The sequence below is a fragment of the Macaca thibetana genome, chromosome 12, assembly GCF_024542745.1.
Source record: "Macaca thibetana thibetana isolate TM-01 chromosome 12, ASM2454274v1, whole genome shotgun sequence".
Taxonomy (NCBI): Eukaryota; Metazoa; Chordata; class Mammalia; order Primates; family Cercopithecidae; genus Macaca; species Macaca thibetana.
In genome coordinates, this window is record NC_065589.1 from 51,854,122 (window position 1) to 51,881,894 (window position 27,773).

Consider the following 27,773-nt stretch of genomic DNA (forward strand, 5'->3'; position numbering starts at 1 on the left):
AAGTACTTTGGTTCTTTGCGACCACAGCTGTCTCCAAATATACAAATGATTCAGCACTTATTTTAAAATGAATCTGGGTATTGCTAATACCCCCAAATTAGCAGTTTTTAATTTTAAAATACATGAGAAATGGGACTTTGTCTTGTCTCCAAAGCAGTCATCTAAAATCTACACCCCCATGATTAGATGAGTTATTACTGAGAAGTTATTGTACCCACACAAAAAGCTGCCATTTTTTCCCAAAGATGTCAAAAGCTAGAAAGCCAGGCCTTCTCAAAGTAAATACACTGTGTACTGGGAAAAAAAAAGGGTAAGAAGAGGCGTAATCACCAAGTTAGACATAGTCTGGCAAATTGTATTTAGCTATTATCATGGAATAGTGTTATTCCCTGATAATGCTGGCATCATAACCAGAATGATTATTCTCATCTCCGTATCTGTTGTTATTTACATCTAGGAAATACAAAGGTTATTTATAGTGAACACTGAGAGTGGTCTCTCTCCAAGGAGTAAAGTAAATATGCCCTGGCTAATAAGTTTGTATTCTTACCTAATTAACCATTATAAGAAGTCATTGAGTAGATCCTAACTTAAGGAATATTTGTGTGTTTGAGTATTTCTCGTGTGGTGTTTGTTAAGTTTGAAAAGTGTTTTATAAGCATAGAGCTTATGTGTGCTACTGAGGACAAATGTCTAATTTTAAAGGAAAGAGGGTTTTCTGAGATGGCATGAAATGAGTGAAATCTATTTATTTCCTGAAAGCTGAAGTGGAATATGAAGGCAAGTCTTTCTGAACAGAGCAGTCCTGTCACTGACTAACCCAGGGAAAGGACAGGAAAAAGCTAGAAAGTGTTTTGAAAATTATTCTACTTACCTTTTGAATTGGGACGTTAACAAAGTAAGGACCATTTATGTGAGTGGCTTCCTTTGGTTAGTTACGATTCATTCATTAATTAATTTATCAAATTTATACAGAGCATCTGCCATGAGCCAGGCATTATACTAGATGTTTGGGAAACATTGGTAAACAAAAGCAAAGATCCCTGCTTTTATGGAACTGAAGATGTTCTGAGACACCGGATCGTACATTCTAGTGCAATCACCTTATTAAAACAAAGTTTTATGATACAAACAGCCAGAAGCTACAAATAATGTAAATGTTATATTTAAAAAATACAATTTCAAAGAAATGACATTTAAACCAGTTTTAGGAAAGCTGAAGAGAAACAATATTGTTTTTAGAGCTTTTTGAGATGAGCTTTTCTCTCTCTTAAATGATAATCCTCAGCTTCCAAGTTTTCGTGAACTCACTTTGGGTTTTGTGTTTGCTATACTCACTAAGAAATTAAATACCTTGCTTGATTTATTGTAAAAAGGAAAAAAAAACAACAGAGGCAGGCTTAAGCAGTCTTAAACTTATTTATTAACGTTATCTTGAGTCTACAGAGAACATAAAGCTTTCTAAGAGGTAGAAAGCTGTCAAATACCTATTATCAAACTCTGAATTCTCCTATAATATTTTGTAAAGCTATTATAACACCTTAATACCTGTGTCTGTCTGTAGCCTTTCCACATTTCTTGTACATAATTGAAACAGTCTTGATATTCTTTTGCCATTGGGACTGCTTGTCAGACACACTTCATAGCAGCCTTTTTACTGGCTATTTGGAAAGGAAGCAAGGGGTACAGTGGGGGCACACACAGGCCTGGAGTCTGGTTCATTCTCCAGAATAGAAATAAATGCCCCTAGTCTCTGCCTTTAATACCTTCTTGTCCAGTTGTTTTACTGTATCTCATGCCTCTTTTTTTAAAAACTGCCTTTTCGGCCGGGCGCGGTGGCTCAAGCCTGTAATCCCAGCACTTTGGGAGGCCGAGACGGGCGGATCACGAGGTCAGGAGATCGAGACCATCCTGGCTAACGCAGTGAAACCCCGTCTCTACTAAAAAATACAAAAAAATAGCCGGGCAAGGTGGCGGGCGCCTGTAGTCCCAGCTACTCGGGAGGCTGAGGCGGAGAATGGCGTAAACCCGGGAGGCGGAGCTTGCAGTGAGCTGAGATCCGGCCACTACACTCCAGCCCAGGCGACAGCGCGAGACTCCCTCTCAAAAAAAAAAAAAAAAACAAAAAAAACAAAAAACTGCCTTTTCTAATCTTTTCCATTGCCAAACACATATAATCTAGTGAATCACATCATTTCCTTGCATAACTATAAGATTATCCTTTCCCAAAAAGCCTTTTTATAAGTGCCACCTAACACATTCATGGGCTGCTTCCCTCGGCCATCTGGTGTATGATTTATGAATTTACTCATTTTACTATGAAGATTAGCAAGTAAAATTAGGAAGGTTACCCCAACTCCTGAAAAAGTCCTACAAAAATAAAATGATCTTGTATCAAGAATAAAAATAACTATTCACTATTTAGGATTATTCACACATTTGTTGCGCCTGCACTGATGTCCTGCTCCTATCCATGGATGTATATATGTATAGCTGAAGTTAACTATGTGTTGCAGGACTTTCTGTTGTAGCATTTATGCCTCTTCCTAAAACTCCACAGAGGAGAGGCCTTAGCTAATAGGAGATAGTGCATATGAATAAGCTAATATGCATATTCTATCCATACCTGGGCATAATCAGTGTTGTGGGACATAGAACAACAGCGCAGGCCTAAGAGTTCTGTATCACAGCCCACTCTTGGGTCTCAGCTTCATCTATAAAAGAGTGAGTTAGATTAGAGAATTTCTGATGTCTCTTCTAATCATTGTGGTAACCCCACTTGTCACCTTGCATACTACCTGGCTCATCGCAGTTCTAAAATGCCGGTAATGCAGTGACTCTTCTAGCAAAGTAACTTACTTTGTGACAGATAACGTTGATAAATGAAAATGTAACAGTCATGGCATTCATGTACTTTCTCTATGATTGGAAAACTATACACTAACCCCTGGCCTGAAAGGAAGGAGTGCTCTGAAGACCAGGGATTTCTGGCATTGGAAGCGAATGCTATTCTCACACAGAATAAATTAGGGGCTGAGGTTTACTGGCTGGTCACACTCAGATTCTAGTGTGGCAGTACTAGGTTAAACTCTCTAAATAAATTTTAAGGCTTTGTGAAAATAACCTCTCCTCTCATTCAAGGGTATGTTTAATGGTTCCATTCAATAAGTATTTACTGAGCACTTCCTAACTGTAAAAGGATAGTGTTTGCATTTAGGGGACTAGAGACATGCCTGCATATCCCTCACCTTCAAAGATGAACTACACACAGGATTCTTGTCCTAGTCATTGTGGTAACCCCATCTGACACCTTGCGTAGTACCTAGCTTTATAGCAGGCATTAGAAATGGATTGGAACCCAACCAGACATGGTCTGTATGCTCAGTGGAGTTCCTGGCTCTTAAATGTTTTAAGAAAATTCATTTTTTCACACAGTTTTTTTTGATACATATATTTATTATGCTGTAAAAAGCAACACTACCTGATTGCATTTAAAATAAATATTTCCCAATTTCAGAATACTTACAACTTGTAGTTTTAAGATTAGATTCACTTTGGGAGGTTTTAGAAGCAAATACATTCATAGCTGTATAATCCCCAGGAAGAATCTAAATCTGACATCAGGTCATTCAGTCCCTGCCAGACAGACAACAGCATCAAATGGTCAATAGCTAATCCAGCTCTGCAGCTAAAGGGCAGTGTCGGGCAGCAGTGGGGTATAGCTTATTACCAAAGATGAGACCAGCAAAAACAACAATGTATATAAAGCTGTAACATGACCATATAGAGCTCTCATGATACAGAAAAAGCACATATGATACTAAAGCCAAAACAAAAAGATCTTTGGAGTTTACTGACGGCAGCAGTTAATAGCACAGTCAACAGCATTTAAATCAAATATATTATTACCAGCCAACAGCAAACAGCCCGAGCAGGAATCGGCACATAGTCATAAATAACATCAGGGGTAAATAAGGGCACATTTAATTAAACAACAAAGATTTTACAGAATGGTTTTGATCTGAAAAAAGATGAAAACTCTCTTTGTTCCCAAATAATGGTTAGAACCTCTTTTTATTATAGAAAAGCCTCAAAATCATTGGTAATCTTCAAGTCACACAATTGAACTGTCTTAATGTTTCATTTTAGTCACACAAAGCACGCTGCTGTTTGAGCAAAGTTATCTCAATTGATTTCAATTAAAACGTGTCTACCCTGTAATATTTTCGGGGATAATGCTGCTCCTGTGCAGCATCTTGCAAATGCTACCTGTCTCCATGGCTTGACAGATCCATAGGATAGGAAACTGCTCACTCACCATCCTCCCCACGGAAGCTCAAGCGTGGGAACAGCTTTGGGCCTGGTGCAGCTAAGGAACATTGGCCATGGTTTCACCAAACGAGGTGCCATCTAGGTAATGGGAGGGCAGTGGCTGGAGCCACTGGCTTAGACTGGAAGTGAAAATGAACGCACCTGGAGGCTGCTGGAGTAAGGTGCCATCAGGCATGGTAAAGCTTAGAAGCAGCAGTGTGTGCTCATAGAAAAAAAAAGGAAAAGGAAATTGCTGTATGTGGCAACAACTAACATTCATGTACTTAAGCTCATTTCACTAAACACAGCTTCAGAGAAGTCCATTTGTGTGCATGTGTGTGTGTGCTTAATATCAGAAATCCTCACTAACATGCCTCTTTATCTCGAGGTATGACAGGATAAAATGTATGTGTAATTCCTAGAAAATCCTGTTCTATTAGTTTTTTGAAGCCCCTTTTACCCACTTTCCAAATGAATCCTGAATTACCAACCCAAGACAAAGAAAATTATAGGTCACAATTTAAAATGAAATGGCCTTTTTCTTCTTATTAAACTACAGAGCCCACCAAGAATTACACAATAGAAAATCACAAGAAATCTGGAATGATCCAATGGTCCCCCAAGGAGGACAAATCTCTTGGTGCAGACTCTTAATGACAGGCTTGGAAACAAATGTTAGTTGTAGCAGTTCCCATACTTTCAGAATAACTTTGGTAGCTTAGAGCATTTCTGAATTTATCTTTACCCTAGAAGCTAAAAAAAAATCTTCTTAAAGAGCTGCGGTTGCACATCCCTTCGTTTTTTAGACTGGTAAACTTGACTAATTTATACTTAGCAATTTTGTCTCTGGTTCGTCTTCTGTAGACAAATGGCAAAGTTCTGATGCCAGAAATAGGAGGCATTTTCTGACTTACTATGGAAAACATAAAAACTGCATAGTATGCCAGCACTCACTTTCCCAGCTGAAGGAAAGAGGCAGAGAGCTAAATGAGAAGAGAGGCTGGACTAAGGAGATATAGAAAAAGGAAAAATTTTCAAAAGTATTATAACTACATTCACACATATGTTTTGGTCACCAAACATATCTTAAACAGATTCCCTGATAAAGTCTAATCAGAATTGGTCTATCTTACTAACAGTTGTTAACTATTATAGTTTGTTTAAGAGTCACATCGTGAAGCTAGGGTGAGAGACACTTTAAACACACAACCATAAGTGCATATAGTTGTTCAAACACTCAAACTAAATTTGTATTTGAAATCTTGAAAATCACACTATTTGCTTCTAAAGGCAACCTTGACCCATTTGGACAGACTGTACAACAGAGCTTAATTTATAAATGCATATCAGCAGATCATCACCATAAATTGAAAATTCACAAAACACAAATAAATCATGGAAGACCACACAATTAAGCTAGCATTGGTAACTATTTCTTTTACATCAAATTATACAATGCACGAGGTAATATTGCTCACATTATGGAGGGAGACTGTTTTATTTCTATTTTTTCCCAAAGAGATCAGATTTGTCCTGTGCGCACAATGAAGAAAACTCCAGTAACACTGAAATGACAAATGTAAAATATACATCACTACCAGACAGAAATACACACGGTCTTCATAATCATTTTCCACAATTAAATAGGTAAGTGATTTAAATCTTGGGATTTGAGACCATTACAACAATCCATCAAGATTCTTATGGACGGTTTGATTTTCCTTCCCGTTGTCAGAATCTCCTTGAGGTGTGTACTGGACTTGGTATTCTTGGAGAATTTTAAATACATCATGGTGTCCAAAGTGCAGTGCTTCATCCATGGGAGTGTTATTCCACCTAAACACGTAGCACAGCATGGACAGGGTCATTAGGTAATTTCTGTACAAAGATGATCACCCCACATTCCCAGATTTTAAATGCAGGTTAAATGGCCATTTTAGCAATTTTACAAATAAAAATTAATAATAGAAATGCAGAAAGGGATTTATAATTCAAAAAGTAGTCTCCAAAACAAGTTGGGATATGGAGAGGAAGAGAAAAAGATCTGTGAAAGGATCTTGTTTATACATACAAGTGCTTATGTAGGGAGCTTTTTAAGGAAAGTCCTTGTGTTGACAGATATAATAGACTGCTCTAGGGTTCCAGAATTTTGGCTTCATGAAAAGCCCAAAGTATCTCTTTTAAAATAAAATGTTCAAAGAAAATTCAGGTATGTAACATCCATCACTCTAGCCTTTGACAGAAAATTTGTGTTTGTGTCAATTCAAAGCCACAGTAAGTCTCAGAAGTCTAGAAATAACCATGACCCCATTAGGGCCAAAAACACATTGGAGGAGCAAGATTGGCCCCAGAGGAATTGACATTTTTATCACCTCTGGTAAGGTTGGGAACCCATGGACTCAATCGGACCACTACACCAGCAGAAGAACAACTCCCCTTTCCATACTAATAACTCCCCTTTCCATGCTTCTGGGGCTGTGCTGTTTAGAGTGATGTGGATGAAAATTCGAGGATACGAAAAAATGAAGAGTTGCCAGAAGTGGTAAGTCTTTTGCAAGAGGAGACAGAACTACATAACTCACAGCCCTAGTCAATGACAGGGTATGAGAGGCAGTTCCCTTACACTTTACAAACTGTGAAGCCTGTCTTCCTACCCTCTCTCTCTCTCTACTTACGTTACACAATTCTCCATGGCTGCTAATCTCTCTTTCTTCATCCATGTGCCACTGTCACCTTCCTAGTTTCACTTCTTCCTGTTTCCTTCTTTCCTTTCCATCTCTGTCCTGAACTTTTTACCCGCTTAGTGGAGTCACAATATGGAAACAAAAGGGTTTTAAAACAGTCTCATTTTGTAATATATTTGGGTAAATTTTGGTAGCCTGTTTTTAAAATCGGGTAAGTAAAACTTTACATGTATCTTTGTATTTCTCAAAACAAAACAAAACAAAAAAACCAGCTGAATGAAGTGACTTTGAATAGGCCTTCATTAGTTTAGGAAGTCAGTGGCTTGAAAGAGACTTTTGAGTCATCCTCTATAGTATGTAATTATCTGTCTTTCTGGAAAAATGGAATGTCAACTGCGTGTTACCTTTTTTACAACTCTTCTGTGAATTAATGAAAAATATAAACGTTAAAGAATACACTAATTTCAGCCAGGCACAGTGGCTCATGCCTGCAATCCTATCACTTTGGGAGGCCGAGGGGGGCGCATCACTTGAGGCCAGGAGTTCAAGACCATAATGGCCAACATGGCAAAACCTCTCTCTACTAAAAACACAAAAATTAGCTAGGTGTGGTGGCACACACCTGTAATCCCAGCTACTCAGGTGGCTAAGGCAGGAGAATTGCTTGAACCTGGGAAGCGGAGGTTGCAGTGAATGAGATCACGCCACTGCCCTCCAGCCTGGGTGACAGAGCAAGACTCTATCTCAAGAATACCCAAATTTTGCTCAAACCTATTTTATAATTTAAGGTGACACTGATTCTATGAAATAGAGAAAAAGACTTGCTGAATGCCTAGTTATCAAGTTACTTACTTAGCTCACTTTTTCTTATCAGATGGGTACATCTACTTTAATATTCCTAGAGGCCAATTTAGGGCAAAAAAAAAATAATACATATACAGAGCACAGTAATATTTCCAACAGGTATTACATAGTGTTTTAGTTGAGATTATAAACACAGGAGGAAAATGCTCTTCAATTTCTTGCTCTAGAAAGCTGGGATGGGTATTAAAATTTGGGGAAAGGGAAGAATGTCACCCTAACATGAGGTTTTAGAATACTGCCAATAAAGGTCATTTTAATCATGGTGCTTTTTTACAACTACAGGAATAAAGTTAGATAACCAAAGTATTAGCACACTTACAAAATTGCTAACATTTGTCAGACACTGACATAAGTTTTCTGCATTTCTTGCAAGCTAAGAGCTGAACCAACAAAACCCAAACCCTAATTTTAAAAAAGATAGTTGGCCAGGCTCAATGGCTCACGTCTGTAATCCCAACACTTTGGGAGGCTGAGGTGGGAGGGCTGCTTGAGCCCAGGAGTTAGAGACCAGCCTGGGCAACATAGTAAGACTCTGCCTCTACAAAAAACAAACAAAAAAATTAGCCAGGCATGGTGGCGTGTGCCTGTGATTGCAGCTACTCAGGAGGCTGAGGTGGGAGGATCACTTGAGCCTAGGAAGTTAAGGCTGCAGCAAACTATTATGCCACTTGCACTTCAGCCTGAGTGGCAAGGCAAGACCCAGTCTCAAAAAAAAAAAAAAAAAAAAGAGTTAAAGCTTAATAAACAGAAAGGCAAAATAGCTAAAGTGTAATCAACTTGCTCCAAACTTAATACAGCTCCCGGTTCTCAAATGAATCCAAACTCCTAATACATATCAAACCACCATCAAGTATGTTTTTTATCCCATTCTAAACTTTTATTCTCATTACTCGCTGACTCATCCACTCCAGTACATAATTTCCAAGGATATGAATCTAGAGTTTACTGTACATGTGTATGTGTAAGCTGCGTTCTATCCCTTCCCTGACCACTTTGTTGACAGCATTTGCTGCAAGATGAATAGCAGTTTGCTATGTCAACCAGGAGGGAAAGAGGAGGAACAGAAGGTATTCTAGGCATATTTTTCCCATGACAGATAGAATGCCCTTCTTTTCATTCTGTGCCTTCAATCTCGTCTCTTCCCCAAAGCACTGATTAAAATTTAACTTCCATGAAGCCTTCCTAAAACTGATTCCAACCAAATGCAGAAATTTCAACAAACTCCAATATATTCATTTTAGAGTTAACAAGTTTTCTTACACATTTTAGCTTGTTTAGAAGCCTTCCCATTTTGTATGTCTCAATATTGTGAGCAAGTTTGTATGCTGATAAAATTCACATTATTATTAAACACAAAATCCGGCTGCATAAATGTCGAATCACTGTCCTCACCAATCACTGGCTTCTTTGCAAATCTTAAGAGAGAACATTCAGTGTTAATTATCATCTTAAAATTTATGCTTCTCGGCCGGGCGCGGTGGCACAAGCCTGTAATCCCAGCACTTTGGGAGGCCGAGACGGGCGGATCACGAGGTCAGGAGATCGAGACCATCCTGGCTAACACGGTGAAACCCCGTCTCTACTAAAAAATACAAAAAACTAGCCGGGTGAGGTGGCGGGCGTCTGTAGTCCCAGCTACTTGGGAGGCTGAGGCAGGAGAATGGCGTGAACCCGGGAGGCGGAGCTTGCAGTGAGCTGAGATCTGGCCACTGCACTCCAGCCTGGGCGACAGAGCGAGACTCCGTCTCCAAAAAAAAAAAAAAAAAAAAAATTTATGCTTCTCTAAAGGTTTATCTTATCTACCCCGTGTTGTTAAAAACCCCATGAGGGGTACCAACAACTGCAAAAACATACAAAATTGTAAAGACCATCAACACTATGAGGAAACTGCATCAACTAAAGGGCAAAATAACCAGCTAGCATCATAATGACAGGATCAAATTCACACATAACGATATTAGCCTTAAATATAAATGGGCTAAATGTCCCAATTAAAAGACACAGAATGGCAAATTGGATAGAGTCAAGATCCATTAGTCTGCCATATTCAGGAGACCCATCTCATGTGCAAAGACACACATAGGTTCAAAATAAAGGGATGGAGGAATATTTACCAAGCAAATGGGAAGCAAAAAAAAAGCAGGGTTGCAATCCTAGTCTCTGATAAAACAGACTTTAAACCAACAAAGATCAAAAGAGACAAGGCCATTACATAATGGTAAAGGGATCAATGCAACAAGAAGAGCTAACTATCCTAAATATATATGTATCCAATACAGGAACAACCAGGTTCATAAAGCAAGTTCTTAGAGACCTACAAAGAGACTCAGACTCCCACACAATAATAGTGGGAGACTTTAACACCCCACTGTCAATATTAGATCAACAAGACAGAAAATTAACAAGGATATTCAGGACTTGAACTCAGCTCTGGACCAAGCGGAGCTAATAGACATCTACAGAACTCTCCACCCCAAATCAATAAAATATACATTCTTCTTAGCACCACATCGTACTTATTCTAAAATTGACTACATAATTGGAAGTAAAACGCTCCTCAGCAAATGCAAAAGAACAAAAATCATAACAAACAGCCTTTCAGACCACAGGGCAAGCAAATTAGAACTCAGAATTAAGAAACTCACTCAAAACCGCACAACTACATGAAAACTGAATAACCTGCTCCTAAATGACTACTGGGTAAATAACGAAATGAAGGCAGAAATAAGTAAGTTCTTTGAAACCAATGAGACAAAGACACAACGTACCAGAATCTCTGGGACACAGCTAAAGCAGTGTTTTAGAGGGAAATTTATAGCACTAAATGCCTACAAGAGTAAGCAGGAAAGATCTAAAATTGACACCCTAACATCACAATTAAAAGCTAGAGAAACAAAAGCAAACAAATTCAAAAGCTAGCAGAAGACAAGAAATAACTAAGAGCAGAACTGAAGGAGATAGAGACACGAAAAACCCTTTAAAAAAATCAATGAATCTAGGAGCTGGTTTTTTGAAAAGATCAACAAATTAGATAGACTGCTAGCAAGACTAATAAAGAAGACAGAAGAATCAAATAGACACAATAAAAAATGATAAAGAGGATATCACCACTGATCCCACAGAAATACAAACTACCACCAGAGAATACTATAAACACCTCTACGCAAATAAACTAGAAAATCTAGAAGAAATGGATAAACTCCTGGACACATACACCCTCCCAAGTCTAAACCAGGAAGAAGTCAAATCCCTGAATAGACCAATAACAATTTCTGAAATGGAGGCAGTAATTAATAGTCTACCAACCAAAAAAAGTCCAGGACCAGACGGATTCAGAGCCGAATTCTACCAGAGGTACAAAGAAAAGCTAGTACCATTCCTTCTGAATCTATTCCAAAAAATAGAAAAAGAAGGAATCCTCCCTAACTCCTTTTATGAGGCCAGCATCATCTTGATACCAAAACCTGGCAGAGACACAACAAAAAAAAATTTCAGGCCAATATCCCTGATGAACATTGATGCAAAAATCCTCAATAAAATACTGGTAAACTGAATTCAGCAGCACATCGAAAAGCTTATCTACCACGATCAAGTTGGCTTCCTCCCTGGGATGCAAGGCTGGTTCAACATATGCAAATCAATAAACGTAATCCATCACATAAACAGAACCAGTGAGAAAAACCATGATTATCTCAATAGATGCAGAAAACGCCTTCGACAAAATTCAACACGCCTTCATGCTAAAAACTCTCAATAAACTAGGTATTGATGGAACGTATCTGAAAATAGTAAGAGCTATTTATGACAAACCCACAGCCAGTATCATACTGAATGGGCGACAGACTGGAAGCATTCCCTTTGAAAACCGGCACAAGACAAGGATGCCCTCTGTGACCACTCCTATTCAACACAGTATTGGAAGTTCTGGCTAGGACAATCAGACAAGAGAAAGAAATAAAGGGGCCGGGTGCAGTGGCTCACGCCTGTAATCCCAGCACTTTGGGAGGCCAAGGTGGGCAGATTACCTGAGGTCAGGAGTTCGAGATCAGCCTGGCCAACATGGTGAAACCCCGTCTCTACTAAAAATAGAAAAATTAGCTGGCCATGGTGGACACCCACCTGTAATCCCAGCTACTCAGGAGGCTGAGGCAGGAGAATTGCTTGAGCCTGGAAGATGGAGGTTGCAGTGAGCTGAGATTTTGCCACTGTACTCCAGCCTAGCTGACAGAGTGAGACTCTGTCTCAAAAAAAAAAAAAAAGAAAAAAGAAAAAAAGAAAAAAGAAAGGTATTCAAATAGGAAGAGAGGAAGTCAAACTGTCTCTGTTTGCAGATGACATGATTGTATATTTAGAAAACCCTATTGTCTCAGCCCAAAATCTCCTTAAGTTGATAAGCAACTTCAGCAAAGTCTCAAGATACAAAATCAATGTCCAAAAATCACAAGCATTCCTATACACCAATAATAGACAAACAGAGAGCCAAATCATGAGTGAACTCCTATTCACAATTGCTACAAAGAGAATAAAATACCTAGGAATCCAACTTACAAGGGATGTGAAGTACCTCTTCAAGGAGAACTACAAACCACTGCTGAAGGAAATAAAGAGAGGACACAAACAAATGGAAAAAACATTCCATCCTCATGGATAGGAAGAGTCAATATAGTGAAAATGGCCACACACCCAAAGTAATTTATAGATTCTATGCTATCCCCATCAAGCTACCATGGACTTTCTTCACAGAATTAGAAAAAAATACTTTAAATTTCATATGGAACCAAAAAAGAGCCCACATAGCCAAGACGATCTTACGCAAAAAGAAGAAAGCTGAAGGCATCACGCTACCAGACTTCAAACTATATTACAAGGCTACAGTAACCAAAACAGTATGGTGCTGATACCAAAATAGATATATAGACCAGTGGAAAAGAAATGAGGCCTCAGAAATAACGGCACACATCTACAACCATCTGATCTTTGACAAACCTGACCAAAACAAGCAATTGGGAAAGGTGTTGGGAAAACTGGCTAGCCATATACAGAAAACTGAACCTGGACCCCTTCCTTACATCTTATACAAAAATTAACTCAAGATGGATGAAAGACTTAAACATAAGACCTAAAACCATAAAAACCCTAGAAGAAAACCTAGGCAATACCATTCAGGACATAGGCATAGGCAAAGACGTCATGACCAAAACACCAAAAGCAATGGCAACAAAAGCCAAAATTGACAAATGGGATCTAATTAAACTAAAGAGCTTCTGCAGAGCAAAAGAAACTATCATCAGGGTGAACAGGCAACCTACAGATTGGGAGAAAATTTTTGCTATCTATCTGATAAAGGGCTAATATCCAGAATCTACATGGAAGTTAAGCAAATTTACAAGAAAAAAACAACCCCATCAAAAAGTAGGTGAAGGATATGAACAGACACTTCTCAAAAGAAGACATTTATGCAGCCCAACAAACATGTGAAAAAAATATCATCACTGGTCATTAGAGAAACACAAATCAAAACCACAATGAGATACCATCTCATGCCAGTTAGAATGGCGATCATTAAAAAGTCAGGAAACAACAGATGCTGGAGAGGATGTGGAGAAATAGGAATGCTTTTACACTGTTAGTGGGAGTGTAAATTAGTTCAACCATTGTGGAAGACAGTGTGGTGATTCCTCAAGGATCTAGAACCAGAAATACCATTTCACCCAGCAATCCCATTACTGGGTATATACCCAAAGGATTATAAATCATTCTACTATAAAGACACATGCACACGTATGTTTATTGTGGCACTGTTCACAATAGCAAAAACTTGGAACTAACCCAAATGACCATTGATGATATACTGGATAAAGAAAATGTGGCACATATACATCATGGAATACTATGCAGTCATAAAAAAGGATAAGTTCATGTCCTTTGCAGGGACATGGATGAAGCTGGAAACCATCATTCTCAGCAAACTAACACAAGAACAGAAAACCAAACACTGCATGTTCTCCCTCATAAGTGGGAATTGAACAGTGAGAACACATGGACACAGGGAGGGGAACATCACACACCAGGGCCTGTTGGGGGGTCAGGGCTAAGGGAGGGATAGCATTAGGAGAAACACCTAATGTAGATGAAGGGTTGATGGGTACAGCAAACCACCATGGCACATGTATACCTATGTAACAAACCTGCACGTTCTGAGCATGTATCCCAGAACTTAAAGTATAATTAAAAAAAAAAAAAGTTTAAAACTCCATGAGGATAAAATTCTAATTCTCGCTTCCAAAATGCAAAAAAAAAAAAAGAAAAAAAAATTGTTTTGTTCATACAGTGTATTGACTGATAGTCAAACTAACCTGAAAATTTCTAAATAAGACACCATTCTTAGCTAAGAAACAGGATATGGGAGACAGAATTACCTATGTAGTAAATACACGGTTTATTGCCTTTATAAGATATCATAGCAGGTTCAAGAATGTATTTGTAGGTTTAAATATTATAATCACTTGAATATTACAGTCCTGCATAATAAAATACTGACATATTTAGAAGGTAACATAAGTGCTCACCTGTCCTTGGGGAAAGGGTTTACTTTGCAGGCTTCCAGCAAAAATTTAACAACTTCAACATGACCTAAATCATCCCACCCCCAAAAACAAGAGCAGATTTTAGTACTAAGTAGAAATTAAATCTGGAAAGAAAATAGATAGTAGTAGTTCCTGTATTACCCTCTGCAGCAGCTACATGCAGTGCTGTTCTAGAATCATAGTCCCGCTGTTCCATGTCCATAGCTGACAAAGCAAATCTGAAAATGTGTAAGCACAGCTATTTATTACATATAAAGCAAATTTAATTCACACTTGTAACATTCACTCCATCAGTTCATTTAAGGCCCTGTCAGACAGCTGCCATCCTTCATCAGGCTCATTAATGAGAACTACCAAACTTATTGACCAGTACACAGGTGTTTTGGGTAAATGCCACTTCACCTCTCTTCCTCAGCATTGCTTTTTTTAGGTAAGATTAAATGTTAAACATCTCTCACAGAATTAAACTTTATTACATTACTGTTCAAAACTCAAGAATTATGGCACAACTGTACCAAGGTTTATGTCTCAGAAGGGCAAGAAACTAATCCCTATAATAAAGTCCTAGTAAAAATATGTTTTTACTAGGACTCCCATTCTTAAACATTTCACAGTCTTCTAGTACTCGTCAGACTTTAAGACAAGGGGGGAAGCATAGACATTTCTCCACTTTGAAAATCAGTTGTTTGAGGTATTAATGGGAGAAAACAAAAGGAAAAAGAAAACAAGTTACAACTCTATACAAAAGACCTTAGGTATACAGCAGTATATGGCCTTACTAGTCCTGATGATCTGCCAGACACCAAACCCCCTAGCTGCTTCCCACCCATACACCCCAAAGACTGGGAATGGAAGGTAGACAGGGAGTGAGAAGGCACTGTCCAATTCCAGTAAGCCACTGATACTAATTAGCCAGATTAGCTGAACAGTTACTACTTGGGGAAACAGACATATCGTCTTTTTTATAGGAGGCAGAAAAGGACAAGATTGGAAAGCAGGCCATAGGCACTGGAAGTGCCTATTTGATAAAAATTTTGTTGGGGTCATTTTTATCAAAGGGAAAGAGAAGTGAGACTTTAACCTTAAAATGGCTGCTCGCCCAGAAGCAACTTCATAAATATCTGTAAAGTGCATGCTAATCCATCCTATAAACATACCTTCGAAGTGCAGACACATCTCCAGTATATGCAGCAAACAAAAGATTTATCACTGACTTTACCTGTGAAGAAAAGAAAGTTTAGGCATCCATAGGGGAAAACAAACACATACAACGTCCACCTGTCACTGGTAAGTGATTTCCATGCGCTTTGAACACTTCACCTGAGTCATGTGCAAGAAGTTATCTCAAGGACACCTTCATAGCCAAAAGAACCCACATGTGTGATATTTTCTTCTTTTAACAGTGGATTGTGAGGGAAAATTCAATAATAAAGATAAGATACATGAGGGAAGGAATGGAATAATATCACTTGGCACAAAAGAATGGAATGTTGTGAAACTCATATAGTTGGAGCAACTGAAAATTGTTTAGAAGCCTTCCCACTTTGTATGTCTCAATATTGTGAGGAAGTTTGTATGCTGATACCATTCACATTATTAAAAATTAAATCATGCTATATAAATGTCTAATCCCTGCCAACAATCACTATCCTCACCAATCACTGGCTTCTTTGCAAATCTTGAGAGAGAACATTCAGTGTTAACTGTCATCTTAAACTTTACTTCACTGGAAAGACAGCCTTCAGTTCAATGCCCAGGTGGTACAAATTGGGTCATTCTCAGAACTTACGACACTGCTGTGTTTAAAAGGTTTCTCAGCTCCAAAATATTAAGTCACCTCTATTAAGTGCTCCAAGATTTCAAAGTGTATCTACTTTTGACAGTTACCCACTTTCCTTTTCTTATAGTTAAGAGGAAAAGTCTAGTTATCTGAAAAGCCATTGGATTTTGGTCTGCTTTCATAAAGACTTTATCAATCCCTATCTATGAGAAATTATTGATCACAGAATATTTGTAAATACTTCATAAATTCCCCCATTTTGTCTTACACTTTGCAACTTCAACATTCATATTGATGACTCAACAGATGCTGCACTCAGTGGTAGAAAACAAGTTTAACTGGAGGAATGGAAAGTTAGCCAGCTCTCCACCAACAAAGCCACAGCCCTGAACTGTGCTTCAAGATCTTAACCCGGACATTCTCCCTTTTCAGTATGGCTTCCCCCTTCCAAAATCCATGAACTTTCCAAATTAACTGGAACTGACCATTGCTGCAGTTCTCTAATTCAGCATTTTCAAAGTGTAATTTGCAGAAACTAGTCCATAAGATGGTCCATGAAAATAAGGATCCTGTGGCTGGATATGATCTTAAAATATTAAATCCCCCTCTTGGAGATTCATGGGCATATGAAAGGCTCTGTAAAGGTCTACCGTACAGGAACCTAACTAGCTGAGCACACCTCCAAAATACTACTATTACTATTTGTGTTGATATCACTTCAAAAAACTTTACCTTTAGTCCTTTAGCTTCCCTCCCAGCCATCCTTTTCCACTCCTGCCCAGAGTCCAGAACAGTTTTCTCAATGGGGAATGGGGGTGGAACAAAGAACTAAAGAGTATCACCCAGAATGTTCTAAAAGCATACATAAACATCTCTCCCATTTCTTGTTGTCCTACTCCTACACCTCAATCTGATACATTTTAGGGAAAGGAGGTAAATGCATAGAGTTTGTTTTTTATAGAGATGGGGTCTCACTATGTTGGCCAGGCTGGTCTTGAACTCCTGGTCTTAAGCAGTCCTTCTGCCTTGCCCTCCCAAATTGTTGGGATTACAGGCATGAGCCACCATGCTCAGCCCATAATTTTGTTTAAAGTCTCCAGGTGACTTTGATATGCACTCTTCTGGGTTATAAACCACTGTTTCAGATGCCCTTAATGTCTTTCTTTTTTAGTGGGGTCAACTCTGAATTCTCAATTCCCTTTTTGCTCTTTGGCCACAGATTACTGACTGGCTATTATGGACTATTCTCCATATTTCCACCTGGTCTCTCATTACTGCTTGACAATTTTTTTTTTTTCTTGTTGGTTCCTGCCATACTTTCTTCAGGCCTTTAATACCAGCAGAGACCCCTAAAAACAGACAGAAGATCCTAACTACAACTTTGCTGAAAAGATAAAAAACTGTTTTCATCGCTCAAAGTAAAAAGCTTCATTTCTGAGACTCACTTTTTATCCATTCCTTCAAACACTTATCCTCCAGATGCCCTGCTCTTGTTCCCTCACGGATCCCCTTTGTTTCTAGCATCTTTAACTTTTCCTCCTTCATTAGTTCCCTCAGTTTACCTTAAAACAGACACAATTTCATCCTATTTTTAAAAATCAACACTTGACCCTATTGTTCTCCCTCAGCACGTATTTCCTGAAAGTATATTTTTAATTCCCTGAAAATTACCTTCACACTCATTGTTACCTCTAAATAGTGCTCTCCAAAGCTCCAGCAGCTTCCTAAGCCCCGATTCCTTCAGCTCTCCCCAGCACCCTCCACCCTCTCACGACTTGCCTTCCATGCTGCTCCATCACCCTGATCTTCCTCCTGTTTGCTGCTTTGCAGATTCATTACCCACTTTCCACTGCCAAATAATATTCCCAAGGCAGTCCAATCTTCTTGTTTTTCAATATAATGTCCTTCAAATGATTCATCTATTCCTCTGGGCAGACTGACTTCCCCATCTTTAATCTAAATCTTTGCTCCTAAGCTCTAGTCCTACAGCTCCACTTGATAGTCATTTCAAACTCAAAAACAGCAACAGCCCTGCTGGCTGCCTACCCTGGCTCCAGTTCACAACTGTCCGCCTACTTGACATTGCTTCCAGGACTTTTAATTGGCATCTCAGACTTATACCCAAAATGGAATTTGCTTTGCTGTGTCTTCTGCCACTCACAGTCAGCTCCTCTTCTAGTCCCCCCAGTTTGGGGATAACACTACAATTCATCCACTTGCTCAGGCCACAAACTCGGGAGTCATCCAGTGCTGCTGCATTCACTTACACAGGTTGAGTCCTTCACAAGGATGCCTGGCCACAGGGCCAACACGGGTTACCAGCCCACACTCTTCCCACCAAGGTGTCCTAGCACCCAGGTACATGTGCTGGGAGGAAGGGAGCTTCTTTACCCAGTGGTACTGAGAAGTGGTGCTTCTGCTTCCGGCCAGAGACAGAATTAGCTTTTTCTAATTCAGACAAATTCACCATACAGACTGTGGGGGGATATTCCTTGATTCTATTTCTCTCACAGTCCACATCTAGCTCATCAATAAATCCTCTTCGCTTTACCTGCAAAATATGTTTAGAATCCTATCACTTCTCACCACCTCTAGCATTGTTGCCTTAGGCCTCATCTGAGTCACCACCTTATCACCTCTGCTGCCAGAGGGATCTTTTAAAAATATCAAGGAACTCCTGTGCCTTTCCATCATATCTGAAGTAAAATTAAACTCTTTACCATGGCTTTCAGGACGCTGAAGGCTCTATTCCTGGTTACATTGCACGTTATCACTCCTACCAGTCTTCCCTTTCCAGCTCTACTCCAGCCAGAATGTCTTGCTGGTCTCAGGCACTCAAGGCCTACAACTGGCTGCTAAAGATGCTCTTTCCCCAGGCAGTCAGGAGGCCCCCTCTCTCCTTCCCTTTGGGTAGGTCTCCACTCTACCCAAAGTTCTCTCAAGACTAAAATACTCCCTTCTTTTCATCACTGCCTTATCCCTTACCTTGCTTTTCCCCTTCATATATATATATTGTAAACTATACAGTTTTTAACTATATTTATGTTATATAAAATTATATGTAACTATATATAAAGTATATATATATTTATATATACTTGTTTTCTGTCTCTCTCATTAAATGTAGGCTCCATGTGGTGGGCAGAGACCACTTGTCTTTCTGTTCCCCACTGAGTTACCATGTCTGGTAAACTCAGTGTCTACCACACATAATAGGTGCTCATTAAATATCTATTGACTAAGTGAGTATTCTCCCTCAAAGCATCAAATACTCAATTTTGGGTATTAAATTGTAAAATTAATTCCTCTATCAGCCCCCAACCCTGTTTTTTTTTTTTTTTTTTTTTTTTTTTAAGACAAGGTCTCACTCTGTCACCCAGGCTGGAGTGCAGTGGCAGGATCTCGGCTCATGCAACCTTCGCCTCCTCAGTTCGAGTGATTCTCCCACCTCGGCCTCTGGAGTAGCTGGGATTACAGGCATGTGCCACCACTAATCTAATTTTTGTAGTTTTTGGTAGAGACGGTGTTTCAGGTTGGCCAGGCTGGTCCCAAACTCCCAACCTCAAACGATCCGCCTGCCTCAGACTCTCAAAGTGTTGGGATTATAGGTGTGAGCCCCTGCGCCCAGCCCGTCTCCCTTAACTTTTACATCTTTGAATATCATTACAAGATTTATTCAATCGTAACTGGTGCCTCTGCTTCTGGTCTTTCTTCCACCCTCCAAAACCTCTCCACATACTTCTAATCATATTCTCAAAACATTGCTCTAATCACTAAAGGTTTCTAAAGCAGGGGAGTTATCAAGAAACCCAAAATCATTCCTGATAACGTTTAAGTTCTTTAGCCTTGTATTCAAGGTTCTTCAGTCCAGCTAACTTAATTTTTCTTCTCAACCTCAATAGAGCCAAATTGGTCTGTCTTACTGCCCTTGTTTTTGTCTTGGTGTCTATGCTCTTTAAGAACACCCAGATTCCTAATCAAATCCTTCCCCCCTTCCCTCAAAGACTAGCCTGAAAGTCCCTTCCTTGCTGCCAGTTTTCCCCAGGCCATCCTAGCCCAGCATTACCTATGTAGCTTATTGCCAGCTGCCCACACAGTGCCCTGTGACAGCATGTGCCAGGGACAGTCAATTAGATACCTCCACTCCCACCACAACCCCGGGTCTACCTCCTGCTTCCTCCCACAGTGCATACTATTCTCCTGAAATCATTTTCCCCACCCATTTCTCACGGATATGTTATTCTTACCCATTCCTATGAACTCTGCTCCAATCTCTTAAATCAAAAGTAATCTCTGTCTACCTTTGCCTCACTATGGCACTGTAACACATGACCACATGGAGCATTTGTGTGTCTTACTTCCCCTACCACTAAGAAAAATCCAGATTCCCCTGTATACTATTAATATAGTAATTACCCATAGTTCTTATTTTCAAAACTATGTTGGTACTTCTAAGCAATAAAGCTTCATCTGTTCCCGTGACTGGATATAAGAACTACACATTCCCTTTTAAATTTCTGAATTTAGACCATGCTAGTTTGAAGAGATTTTATTATAGTATGCGTGTAGCACTTAGTCACTTATTCAATATTTCAAATGTTCTAAAAGTCCATTTCTTATTAATAAAGCCCAAAATAGAACATTTTAGAATTTACTTGGTTTATTCAGAGTATATTGTTATTCACAAGCATGAGAAAAAAAAATTAGGAAACTTTAATATACAAAGGCTTTGTAAGTAACCAGAGGGAAAAAACATTAGCTTGCCTTAACAAAAATTATTAAAGACTAACATGGAAGTTTGGTATTCTTCCCATGAAAACAAAAGGCTAGCTGTGGAGCTGAATTTAGTCCAAACCAGAAGATAAGTGCTTGAACACAAAGTGAGTGTAATTCTCTCCAAAACAAAAAAGCACTAGGAGGCAGCCCATGCACAGGCACTATTTAAAAGCAACACCACAAATGCCTCTTCTTTCTAGCATCAACAGCCCCCTATACTTTTAAGTTTACATAAATTATGAAATGAGCTGTGGGCAGAATGCCACGAAAGAAAATGGAAGTCTAACACTTCTGAGACAAGAGACGGAGTATGTCGTGTAGGGATAGTCTGCTTCCTGGTCTGTTAAAGAGTGCCACGAGTATTTCCAACTAAGCTGACACACCCTCTGGAATGCCTATCATGGCAAACAAACTGAAGGAGAGGGGCACTCTAGAGGATCACTCATCCACCTCCACACCAATTCTTGCAAAGCATGTAGGTGTGCTAACCATTGATCGAAGCTCATTCCCCTATATCCCCACTGGATACTTGAGTTGATTTTAAAATACCTGTCAAGGAGGCCAAGATCCAGAAAATAATGGGTTAACAGTAAATGCCAGAGGCATGGAAGCTGTGTTTTGATAAATAATCCCTTCATACAAAGAAACAGACTATACACAGCCGCAATAATAGCTATTAAATTAAGGGCTCTATGTTTAATGTATGCCTCCCCATGGCAAAGAGACACTGCACTTGGGGAGATACCCATTAAAATTTATAAATTAAATGTTAATAGTTTCCCCTTCATCTTGTAGATTTTCCAGCACTGTTGTATTTTTCTTATCAAGTCTCTTTGTCAGAACCTGCCCGAGCCAGACAATCTTATCTTAGTTTATTTGTACAAAGTCATGACAACAGTGGGACAAAAAAATGTTACAGTTCACATGAGTTCACTTAACACTGGCGTGTTTGGCATAGCAAATTTCACTTTTTTCCAAAACAGCTAGAAGCAGGTGGGGAGTGTATCAGTTTTACACTTCTAAAACATGGCATTCCTAAGTCTTTAATCCTATCATTATCCTATGCAGTTTGAGCTTGTTTAAAGGTTGAGTTGTGTGACTTCTGCAAATGCCCTAATAATTCTGTACTTATGATTAAGTAGCAATTATTAGAATTATATACTCACATTACTCTGTATTTATATAGTGGATGACCCTAAAACATTCAACATTATAAACAGTTATACTTGTTTTTAAAAATCCCTGACAGGCTGGTTGTAAAATATGTTGACAGATATATTTATTACTAACACTGAGATTAAGGGCCCTGGCTCAGGGTCACATAGAATTAGTGATGGAGCTTCAGTAGAACTCAGGTATCTGGATTCCCAATTCTGTACAACTAGACCATGACGATGTGAGTCCTTAACAGATCTCAGATTGTTATCCAAAGCACAGAAGGAAACCAACGGATTAAACATCAATTCAGCTCTAATCCATAAAAGTTCTTTACTAAATACTGGAAGGAAGCCTGGATGGGACCAAAGCGAGAGGGGAGAAAAGGAAGAAAGGGAGAAGATGGAGGGACGGGGAGACGCAGGAAAAATTGATTCACTGGTTTTACACTTTACTTCAATTATTTAATTTCTAACTCTATTACCAACCAAAATTTCCTTTTTCATCTTGAGTTTGTCTTCATATAAACATGAATTCAGCCTGTTTGGAACTGCTTTAATGAGAAAAAAAAAAGCAGGTAACTGAAAAAACACCCTTCTGTTTCTACCGCCTCTAGTTGGACATAAGCTGCTCTCATTTCCAGCTCACCACAGTATCTCTTGTCATGGAACAGATACTTTGCTTCATCTGTTAAATAAACCATCATGACTCCAGATCCAATTTTGTTTTAAAGGCTTCACTCCAACTTGGCTGATTATAGTCTTTAAATGAAAATAAGCTTTCAGCCCACTTTTATATTTTCTTAAGGTCAAATTGAAACATACTACCTATTATACGGTGGCTAAAGAAAAATTTTAAGTTGCCATTATATGTAAACTAATCACCTTGCCCAAGGGTAAAAATAAACCTGTGTAATGTGTATATCAAAGATATTTCCTCTTTCCTTTACTACTGAGCTTACTTAATATTTGTAAGGATGTGTAAAAAAAATTATAGTACTTTTATAATTAGACAGTCTGAGTATGAGGCCACATATTCCTAAGCTTTCCAAAGATTTACTGAGACACAGTTATTAATATACTATATATAGACAAAATTAATCCAAACTGATATGATTCAGAGGGTTGGGGAAAAAATCCTTTATAGGAATAGCAATTCAATAAATTCATGCCCATATTTCCAAACTTACACAAATGCAGGAGATTCTCATATAGTAATTTCAATAGAGAGGAATAAATCAAATAGTAAATTTTACTATAAAGGGAAGAAGCTGTTTTACAGAAATTTCACTTTAAAAATACAACCTCAAAATGGTAGCTCCAAGAACTGCATTCTGTTCTCAAATTTGCTAATAAACTCCCTTAAAAACATAAAATTTTCAATTTTTTTTTTTTTTGAGACAGTTCTCGCTCTGTTGCCTAAACTGGAGTGCCATGGTGCAATATGGCTCACTGCAGCCTTGACCTCCCAAGCTCAAGTGATCCTCCCAACTCAGCCTCCCAAATAGCTGCGACCACAAGCATGTGCCACCAAACCCAGCTGATTTCTTCGTTTTTTTGTAGAGATGGGGTCTCACTATGTTGCCCAGGCTGGTCTCAAACTACTGGGCTCAAGCAATCCTCCTGACAGCCTCCCAAAATGCTGGGATTACATGTGTGAGCCACAATGCCTAGCCTCAAAAATTTTCAATGACTAGTTTAATCTGAAATAATTTCACTCATTTGTAAACGAAAAAGTCATAATCATGTCAAAAAATCTGACAACCTATGAAGACAAAAAATTAAAGATTATATATTACTTACAACGAAATAGTTAATATGAAGCACCTACTCTCTCTTGACTCAGCTAAGTGCTCCAAATATTATTTGTTATTAAGGGATAGGAAACATTTAAATAACTTAAGCAAGGTATCAGAGCTGCTAAGTGGGAGAACAAGGGCTCAAACCCAGTCTGGAAGATGCCAGGGCCAGTGCTTGCAACTACTATCTACTGGGCCAAGCGATTTCCTAACAATCGGGATTTCTTCCATAACACAATACCAAGACAGAAATACGTTGTGACAGGAAATCAGAAAATAGCAACAAAGAAACAACTTACAGAAAATCAGAGATATTCATTTTATACTGAGGTGCTACCCAAAGGTGTTTTTTAAATGAAGAGAAAATGAAAGAACAAAAGTAATTCAATTTGATATATCAATATCACAAACGACAAATAGAAAAACATTAAGATACTACCTTTATTCTTTGCATTTAAATCTTTAAAAATGAAATGTGAGTTGGGCGAATGTTAATAAAAGCAAATACAACTGCTACGCCACTGGCAGCAAATAAGTAACTTCTTTTCTCAGTGGCATATTATTCCAGTAAACACCAACAAATGGTCTAAAAAGATATCGATGAGGTCATAAGCATCCCTCTTTATATATCCAATTATAAAAGTAGCTAACAATATATCTTTGTGTGGTCTGAAAACAGCACTCCTAATCAATAAGCAAGAAAGTAGAAGAAAAATAGCAATGAGCAAGGACAAAGACAGCTACTCCTCTAAAGAACAAAACTGCAGACCTTAAGCATATTTATATTGCACAGATGACTATCAAAGTTTCTCATTCACTATCTTTCTGGTCTTCTCCCACTATTATACAAACAAGTATTTGTAAAAGTTCATGAACATTAGTGAATATTACATTAGTATGTTAGGATAGAGGACAAGGTGCCACATTTCTGGAATGATAAAGTGTGACATTTAAAAAACAAGTACATAAAACCCAAAAAAGTCAAAGAACTTAAAAGTGAAGACGAGACAGGAAGAGAAGAAATTCATCACCACATATACATATTAAAAAAAAAAAAGGCCGGGTGCGGTGGCTCAAGCCTGTAATCCCAGCACTTTGGGAGGCTGAGATGGCTGGATCATCCTGGCTAACACGGTGAAACCCCCTCTCTACTAAAAAATACAAAAAACTAGCCGGGCGAGGTGGTGGGCGCCTGTAGTCCCAGCTACTCGGGAGGCTGAGGCAGGAGAATGGCTTAAACTCGGGAGGCGGAGCTTGCAGTGAGCTGAGATCCGGCCATTGCACTCCAGCCTGGGCGACAGAGAGAGACTCCGTCTCAAAAAAAAAAAACAAAAAATCTGGGCCATTGGAATCAAAATATTCTTACAAAGACACCATCTTCTGTAAATTAAAAATAAATAAATGCAAACAAGGTCCCTGAAAACAGATGGGGTTGTCTTCCTAGTGTGAAACAAAGCAGTTTTAGCATTCATACAGGAAGAATTATGGTTTCAATTCAGAGTTTAAGGTCCTATTCCTTAGCATGCCTCAAATCCTACTATAACAAAGCCGGGTACATGGATTTAAGTTTTCTAGTTATTCCAACCTACAACACTAACACAATCTTTATTAATTGCTCTAACGTTAGAAAAGAAATCCCTCATTTTCACTGGTCTCCAGAGAGCCTTACTTAACTCCCTATATTCTTCAATGTTTATTTCACATTTCTATTGGGAAACATTCAACATGTGTGCTTTATGGAGCATACACACAGAAAAGGTGTAGTAACAGTATGTTTCTCTAATGCTGTAACTTTTCAAAGCACTTTCATAGCCATTTTATTATTCAAATTACATAGCAAGCTCCTCCAACATATAATACAGAAAACTGCTGGAGAAAGGGGTATTTTTAAGACACTACAAAATAAAGCAATTATTCTATCTAAAAAAAATTTAGAAAGGACATGTAAATATAAAGCCCTCATCTTACTAAATTATCTATGCTTTCATACAGTTCAATGCTCCAAACTCCTTAAAATACTCTTTCCTTGACTCCTGATATTACACTATGCTGGATTTTCTCTTCTCTGGCCACCTCTCCCTAGTGGAAGCCTCTCCTACTCTCTTACTTTTAAAATGAGGGTTTCTTAGGGTTCTGTCTTTGATACACTTTTCTTATCACTCTATACTATCGCCTTAAGCAATCTCACACACCACCCCAGCTTCAAATACTACTCTTCATACTGACCACTCACAAAATTATAGCTCCAATTACACTACTCTCCTAAGTTTTAGGCCTAAATCTGACTGCTTACTCAACATCACTACTTAGATATCTCACAAATATCTCAAACATCAGCTAGCTTCTACACACTGATAGTTGTCTATCCGTTATCCACTACCCATCCCTTCCATACTAATAGAATCTCTATTTGTTAAAGGTAGTATTGTGTCCAATTAAAAACACTTTCCCAGATTCCCTTGCAGTTAGTCTGGTCAATGAGCGTTAGGTGAGTTTCCAGTAAAGCTTCTTCCTTTAGATTTAGGTATCGCTCTTTTCTCTTTTTTTTCTCCCCCTTTGGCCATACAGGTGAGGCTAAAGATGAAACAGCCACCTTGCAACTCTAAATTGATAGGCATGATTTCTAAGATCAACACACTAAGGCTTGTGTAACAGAAGTTTACCTTACTGATGGCACTAGTCCTGGTTGGTTCCCCTGATAGTCCCTGAGACTTTTTGTTATATTAGAAAAATAACCCCCAGATGTTTAAAGCACTGTCAATCAACCTGATATCCACAATCAAACAGATCCTTGTTACAACAGCCAAAATTAAACTAATTTCTTCCCATACTCCCAAGATTTGCTTTTCCAGTATTCTCCATCTTAGTTAATGCAGCAGCTTTGGCCCTGTTGCTCATACTAAAAACCTGGTAGTCAACTTGCTATCTCACTCTTTTTCACCCACCAAAAACCATCACCAAGTGCTGCCAATCCTATTTCTTAAACACATCTCTTATTTACCTACTTCTCTCACCTCTAGCCCAAGCCACCAATACATCTCGAGTCCAAAACCTCAACTTTCTCTCTTTAATCCATTCTCCACAGAGCAGTATTTACAAACCAAATCATTCTCTCCCCTTTTTAAAAGCCTTCAAAGTTTCACACTGAACTCTGAATAAAGTCCAAAAATCTTAATATGGTATATAAGACCTTTTACAAATGTCTCCCAAACTGTGTCCTGAGGACAACCTACAGCAGAAGCACCTGGGGTGCACATTAAACATTTAGATTTTTGAATCAAACTGTAGGACTGGGCCCCAGGAAGCTAGCTGTATTTGAAAATTAAGACACTCTAACAATTCTGATGTACATCGAAATATGAGAAGGCCCACTCTACATAATATGGTCCCGTCTCTAAGAGTCATCCACGGCCAATCTCCATCCACCTCACCTCACTCTTCTTTCAGTGCATTTGCCTTCTTTTCCCTTCTCAAATGTGCTAAACTCCTTCCTGTTCTGGGGCCTTCAAGTCAGACTAGCCTATTAACGCTATTCCATATTTCCTCTCCTTCAAAACTTACACACTGTATTACCTTCCAGTGAAAACCAACCATATTTAACCACCCGGACAAAACAAGGTCTTTTTATTGTACCCTCTCCTAGCATTTTTTTACTTTTCTATCATTTATTATCATTATATTTAGTGAAATATTTTTTAAAGAAATGAAACATTAAAGATACAGTTAACCATGCTCTCTGCATCCATTCCCTTCCCTCCCAGCAGTACGTTTTATCTAAAGATTGGTGTTCATGTTCTTATAGTTTTATTAGTAACTAC

At 38.7% G+C, this 27,773-nt stretch overlaps 1 protein-coding gene across 2 annotated transcripts in view; it reads right to left on the reverse strand.

Moving 5' to 3' along the window:
• Positions 1-2,132: 2,132 nt before the first annotated feature.
• Positions 2,133-27,773, reverse strand: part of GLS (glutaminase) — an 89,658-nt gene continuing 64,017 nt past the window's right edge. For both annotated transcript variants that reach the window (XM_050751706.1, XM_050751710.1), the window contains 4 exons: positions 15,604-15,665; positions 14,588-14,664; positions 14,429-14,492; positions 2,133-6,147 (listed from right to left, as the gene is read on the reverse strand). In XM_050751706.1, coding sequence (XP_050607663.1) covers positions 5,991-6,147; positions 14,429-14,492; positions 14,588-14,664; positions 15,604-15,665 — 360 coding nt within the window. In that variant the 3' untranslated portion in view covers positions 2,133-5,990. The remainder of the gene's footprint in view (positions 6,148-14,428; positions 14,493-14,587; positions 14,665-15,603; positions 15,666-27,773) is intronic.